At 54.0% G+C, this 6,683-nt stretch overlaps 1 protein-coding gene across 3 annotated transcripts in view; it reads right to left on the bottom strand.

The window, feature by feature from the left end:
- Window positions 1-616: 616 nt before the first annotated feature.
- Window positions 617-6,683, bottom strand: part of LSM4 (LSM4 homolog, U6 small nuclear RNA and mRNA degradation associated) — a 30,340-nt gene continuing 24,273 nt past the window's right edge. For all 3 annotated transcript variants that reach the window (XM_023517206.1, XM_012809474.2, XM_023517205.1), the window contains exons 3-5: window positions 5,776-5,874; window positions 3,108-3,291; window positions 617-1,015 (exon numbers count right to left, since the gene is read on the bottom strand). In XM_023517206.1, the coding sequence (XP_023372974.1) occupies window positions 924-1,015; window positions 3,108-3,291; window positions 5,776-5,874 (375 nt within the window). In that variant the 3' untranslated portion in view covers window positions 617-923. The remainder of the gene's footprint in view (window positions 1,016-3,107; window positions 3,292-5,775; window positions 5,875-6,683) is intronic.

A 6,683-nucleotide genomic window follows, 5' to 3' on the forward strand; every position in this document is an offset into this window, starting at 1 on the left:
TGGGTACAGGGCAACCTGGTTCAGGGATGCTAGGGGATCCTCACTAGCTCACCCACTGCCCAGAACAAGAGGATGTCAGTGCCCTGTGGAACTGCTAATGCTTGGTAAGAGCAAGATGGGTCTTGGCTTTCTCTTATGCGGGCTGTGATTTCCCCAGGCATTAGGCCTGCTGCAGCCCAGGGACAGAGGACAGTAGATCCTCTAGATCAGTGGTTCTCAACCTTAAAGCTGTGAACCTTTAACACAGTTCCTGTAGGTCCCGATCCACAAGTTGAGAACTGCTGCTCTAGATGCATTCATTGGTTTCAAAAGAATGGTGGACTTGCCGTGTATATCTGCATTTATTTTTATTTTTATAACACAAACAGAGTGGAAATGAAGGGGCAGGCCCAGCAAGGTCCTGGCACAGGCTCTAAGGCATTCGATTATCCTCAGGTTTATTTTGAAAAGGCAAAATCTTGGGGCCCTGTTGAAAGAAACTCTCAAGGATGTCAATCTCCACACAAGTGGCTTAAAATAAAAACCTCCTGTCTGTTCACCACCATGGGAGACTCCAAGGTGAAATGTAAAACAAACCGGTTTGGAAAACGCCGGACCTTAAAACAAAAGCAAGAGCTTCAGAGATGCCTTTAATACACAGAATCTTCCAGGAATCCAGGTGGCTGTGGGGACAGCAACTTCACAAAACCAAAACCCCTGAATAATAACATTTTTAACTGGAGAACTGCTGGCTTTAAAAAACAAAAAAGGGACTCTAAGATGAGGGTCACAAAATGTGGTGGGAGCGGAGTGTTAAGGGTCCTCCCCCAACACCTGCCTCTTCCTTTCTTTCTGAACAGATCCATGGAGAACAGGAACACACCACGCTGGTGGGAGGGTGGCTGCCTGAGATGTGATGCATGGTGACCAGTCTCTGGGCGGTCTCACTGCTTACCCGCCTGTCTGCCTGGCTTTTTCTCTGGCTGGCCTCGGCCTGTGCCAGGGATCCCACCTCGGCCTCGGCCGCCAAACACACCTGCAGAACAGAAAGATGGGGCTGCTACAGAGCCAGATGGGCCTGGGACTATGCCCCAGTACCCTTGGACTCTGGGCTTGGTCATCTAAGCCCATTAGGCCTCAGCTTTCTCATCTGGGAATGGGGACCATGATGGTGCCTCCAGCCTCCTCACCCGGGGTGTAACATCAGACCACAGCAGGCAGATCCCATTGTGACAAGGGACTAAGTGTGGCCCCCCTAGGGGTGCAAAGGGTGGAGAGAAACAGAGGCTAGCACTGGTACCCTTCTAAAAGGACAAAGCCAGCCAGAAGGGCTTCTAGGAGTAGGGAGGCAGGCTGGTGGTGGGATGTGGGTGTGTAGAGACCAGGACAGGGCAAGGATGGGGGCTGCAGCAGGCGGACCAACATCCCATGTTTTAGCACCACCTGCCACCCCACACCTCTCTACTGGGAGAGAAACAAAAAGCCAAATTTCTGTATGTCCAGCTCAGGGAATGGACCTGGCACTGCCCACCCAGGGAGGTCCTGGCAGGATGGACTGTAAACGGTCTCGGACTTACTGGAGTTGTTGCCAGAAGCACCCACAGTAAGTTTGATTGTGCTGTGCCCAGGGCTACACTTGCCTGGCAAAGGTAGGGACACAGGGTGTGTCTCCCACACCCTGCGTGCTGGGTGCCCCTTCACCCCACCTCCACCATCTATCTGGGGAGAGGGAGGGCTGCATCTCCCAGGACCCCTAGCTCTGTAAGGCACATCTAGGAAGATGTGTTTGTTTCTGACAAACTTTCAACCAGGCAAATGTTTGAGGAAATTAAAGTTGGGGATTTCAACACCATGAAACCCAATGCCAGCAAGGGTAGTCCAGCCCTGTGGCCTGGGGAGGGAGGAATGATGCCCATGGAGGTTACAATTGGTCTCCTCTGCATACCTCAAATCCATGAAGGTGGGGGTGGGGGTCTGCTTTACAAAGGCAGCAAGGAGTTAGGGTTCTTGCTAGCCATGGGTCATCAGGTTCAGCAGGAATAGAGGCCAATGCCAGCCAGGACTGCCTGACCTCAGCTCTCTCTTGAACCAGCTTTGCCAAGGGGGCTATGGCCAGGGGTAGAGGGTTCCTGAGAGGCTACTGGCTGAAGCTGAGGGCCCTGTGTGTTCCCTGCAGAGTAGCCAAGAAAGCCATGCCTCCTCCCCTCTGCCCAGAGCAGGGCTAACCCACTCTCTCAACTACATTGGTCCCAGGTGCTAAGAGCCAGGCCCCCAGGCCAGCTCAGGAGAAAGATGAGGGGATGCAACTGGTCCTCCCACCTGGCTGGGGCTCCAGGCACCCCGCTTAGCCCAGACTCTAAAGGTTCCCTGCATTAAGTAGCATCCCAGCCCTTCCCTCTGGCTGAGCCTCTGCTCAGCACTGACTCTGTGGCCTCCCCAGCACTCTGGTTCCCTGAGTGAGCTACCTGAGGGTAAGCCAGGCTACGCCTTAAGCCCCCAGACCAGGACTGGCATGTAGGTGGTGCCCACAGATGGAAAGAACAAAGCCCGGGTCCCTCTGAGGACACCGAGCTGGGATGGGAGAAGCAAAGGAGTATGAGCTGCAGATGGCCCCAGGGGCATAACAAATTGAATATGTTAACTATCTCTAATGGTGGTGGGGACAAATGTCTATCAAAAAGGTGTGACTGTGGCTTTGTACAAAGGAATCACAGCAAGAAAACGTCCCATGCCAGGCCCTAGGCTGGGGCTCTTGCCAGCAGCCTGGAGAGGTGGGCACGGGCAGACCCTCTCTGCAGAGGGAAAACAGGCTTGAAGGAGATACAGGGAGGTGAGGGTTTCAGTGCCAGGTCTTGGGGCTCCTCCAGTTGTCAGTAGAGCAGCCCCCGGGCTGGAGCTCAACTATAGAAGCACCATGCGCCACTGCCAGGCAGGAGGGCTTGGGCAGGGTGGGCTAGCACATTAGCCACCCCAGGAGTTGTGTGTGCCTTGCCCCTTTTGTCCCAAGTGATTTGTGGAGACTGAGGCTCTGAGACAGGGCTGAGGGTACCAGCCAAGAGTGTCAACCTGGGTGACTGCCTTCCCTACCCCAAGGCCCAGTCTCCTACAGGAGGAGTGGGAGGACCTACCTCGTCCAGCACCCCCCATGCCTCGGCCCTTCTGTTGCTTCTGGTGCTGCAGGCCACCTCGGCCACGGCCCTTAGCTACCACCTCCTCCTTGACCATGTCGATGATCTCATCAGGGATACGCAGGTACTTGATGGTGCTGCCTCGGATGTAGCACTCAGGCATCCGCCAGAACTTGTCCCCATCCTGTGCCAGAAGGGGGGTTGGGTGATCATTTGGCCTGTCCATCCCAGCTCTGGGAGTGGGGGCCTCAGATCTGGGAGTGTGTGTGGGTATCTGGAGAGCTAGGTGCACACAGCTGGAGCAGCATCTGCTCCCACCCTGCCTGCACCCTGGTCACCTCTGGAAGCTGCAAAGTCTCAGTTCTGGGACATGACATGGGGTGGGGGTCCACTCTCAAGGTGGATCTCCTGACTCCAGGTAATCCTTTCCATGGGAGGAAGGGTAGGTAGGGCAAGGCTAAGGTGCCCCAGCATGGGCCATGAGGAAGATGGGGTAGGTACCCCCTGCTCACAGGTTTCAGTCAGGAGGGCCGACTACAGCTCCCTCAAAAGCCCAGAAAAGGGTGGGGGTTTCCCTGCACATGACACACTGCCACAACCCAGCTCTACTTCCTTTCTGGAGCCCTCTCTATGTGCCCTGACTCCTCCTGACTAGGCCTCAGCTGGGCCCAGGGACATAGTGGGCATGCTAGAAACCAGCGTGGTAGGTGGAGAGGTATGGGAGAGGGTGTTAGGGCTTGCCAGGAGCTGTTCCTAACCCAATGTCGCTGGTTCTCAGGGGAGTTAAAGTGAGACTGGGGAGAGAACAGGTTTGCAAAGTCCCAGACTCATGCCATAATGTTATCCCAAAGCACCTAGAAATGCCCCCTACCCTACCATGGTAAGTGACCAGCAGGAACCCAGGGCCTCTTCTAGCAGATATACCCCAGCCTTATACCCCTGCCCAGGTTCCTGGACAGTCCTCTCCCCCACTGGCCCTAGAAATCAGATCACAGTATCCTCCTGCTTAGAACCCATCCAAGGCCCTCTTGGCCTGAAGACAAGGTCCAAATTCCTCAACATGGCTCCCAGGGGCCTGAGATCCAGCCCCACCCTGGCTGCCCTCTCTGAGCCCTCAAGCTCCCTCCAGCAGAAAAACTTTCTGTTTCAGGAACACACACCAGGGGCTTACCCCCAAGACTTTGCACATACTGTCCCGCCTTTCCTTATCTGAAAACTCCAGCCTGCAACAGGACTTACCTCCTTGAAACCCCCATTCTCCCATCAGATGCCCTGTGGGAGGTGCTCACCCCAGAAAGTGTTTGGGTGGCCACTCTCCCCAGAAACAGATGTAAGCCCCCAACCAGTACAGGAAGCTCTTGAGGGCTCCTTGAGGAGGGGGGAGTGGAGTTGACAAAGTACAGCCAGGCTGAAACAGGAGGGTTCCTTGGAAGCTAGGCCAGGGATGGCTGCTTAGCATTCAGCTGTCCCATAACCGGAGCCAGGGCAGGTCTGGCTGTTGCAGGGAATTTGAGCTAACTGCAAGGAGGCTCCTGTGGCCTCTGTATTTGCTGTGGTCTCTGAGAGATGAAGAGGTTGCTACTGCCTACTTAGATGAGGACATGAGTTCACACCAGCCTCTCCTCCCAACATTGGTGACAGAGGCATCACCATCTGGCCATAGGGGTAGACTGCCCAGAGGAAGCTATGTGTGCACTATAAGAAGGCCCACCAACACCTGGGCCTTCTCCAGCCTCTGAATTAGGGAATTTGGTCTTGTCACATCTGGGAACCGGAAGAGGTGGCAAAACCCTATGTGCTCACACCCAGCCAATACATCTGGCAATCCCAAGTCCTGGAAATGGACACAGAGCTGCCGGACCCAGGCAGAATGACATGTACATGATCCTGCCTGTAGTACTACCTGTTAGGCTCCAGACATTCTCCACCTGGTGTGGCCTGTTGCGGAACAACCCCCACTGTGTAGCCCCTAAGACTGTCAACCAAACAGACACAAGACAGATGAGGTCAAGGCACAGGTAGGATCTTGAGGGAGGTGTTGCCTTCACCCCATCGGCCTTCCCCACCGTCAATGCTCTGTGGGTCATCTCTAGGTCAGGGAAGGCCTGTGACTCTAGGGCAACAGTGGGCCCATGGGAACAGCCACATCCCTACCCTGTCCAGCCCCATGGTGGCCTGAACATCCTGGATGTGCCTCTGTTGAACCATCACAGTCTGCACAGCCTCTCAGAGTTGACTAGCAAGAAGGATCAAGTCTCTCCTGGAGTTGGCCATCCCCACCTGTGCATTGGGATTTGGAAGCACAAGGAACCCCCAGGCCTAATTCCTTCCTGGTCAGGGTGGCACCCACAGACATATAATGGCAAAGGCCAGCAAGAGCAGCCTGTCATGGGGGCCAAGTCTAAGGCTGAAGGACTTAGAGGTCTGGTTGCCCCAACCCCTCCCACAGGTCCAAGAAGGCATCTTCACTCTACTTGGGAGTGAGGACCCTGAACCACAGTAAGTCCCTCAACAAGTGTGCACCTCCTAGCAATGCTGCCCCATGCCAACACCCACCCCCAAAGTCCCCACCTGTGCTAGACACAGTGCTCTCAAACCACCCTCCTACTGCCTTGCCTTCCTCCTACCTCCTCCCCACCCCTGCCCCAACTAGACACAGGCCACTCACTCTGGATGTGCAGATCACTTCTCTCAGATTAATGTTCATCCAGTTGTCACAGCTCACCAGGTGCCCATTGTATGTCTCCCCATTTTTGAGCTCCACCAACTGGAAAAAAAACAGGCCAGAGATCAGCTGTGGCCTCACAGCCCTGCCTCTGAGATGGGCCACCATAGCCTGTGCCTCAGCCTATAAGTGCTCAGGCCCTGAAAATGGCCCCTCTGTACACTTTGCTGGTGTTGCTAGACTTTCTTACAATAATATCATGCTTTGTGCAATTACATATGTATGAAAAACACACCAAATGTTTAAAACAATGGGCAAGATTATGGCCACTGATTCAGGGTGGCTAGGAGCCAGGTGGGTGCCCCTTTAATACCAGATGTGGTATTGTGGCTTTTGTGGTCCGGAAATGCTTCTCTCTCTCTCCTTTTTTTTTTGTTGGAGACAGAGTCTCACTTTGTCACCCTTGGTAGAATGCTGTGTCATCATAGCTCTCAGCAACCTCAATCTCTTGGGCTCAAGCAATCCTCTTGCCTCAGCATCCAAGTAGCTGGGACTATAGGTGCCCACTACAACGCCTGGCTATTTTTAGAGATGAGGTCTCACTCTGGCTTAGGCTGGTCTCAAACCTGAGCTTAAGCAATCCACCCGCCTTGGCCTCCCAGAGCGCTAGGATTACAGGTGTGAGCCACGGCACCTGAACCTGTTTTATTTTGTTTTTTTGAGACAGTCTCACTCTGTTACCTTGGGTAGAGTGCCATGGCGTCATAGCTCACAGCAACCTCAATCTCTTGGACAGAAGCGATCCTCTTGCCTCAGTGTCCTGTGTAGCTGGGACTATAGGCATCTGCCCTAATGCCTGGCTAGTTTTTCTATTTTTAGTAGAGACAGTATCTTTTTTTTTTTTTTTTTTT

The sequence above is a fragment of the Otolemur garnettii genome, unplaced genomic scaffold, assembly GCF_000181295.1.
Source record: "Otolemur garnettii isolate 467f Iridium unplaced genomic scaffold, OtoGar3 scaffold00105, whole genome shotgun sequence".
Taxonomy (NCBI): domain Eukaryota; kingdom Metazoa; phylum Chordata; class Mammalia; order Primates; family Galagidae; genus Otolemur; species Otolemur garnettii.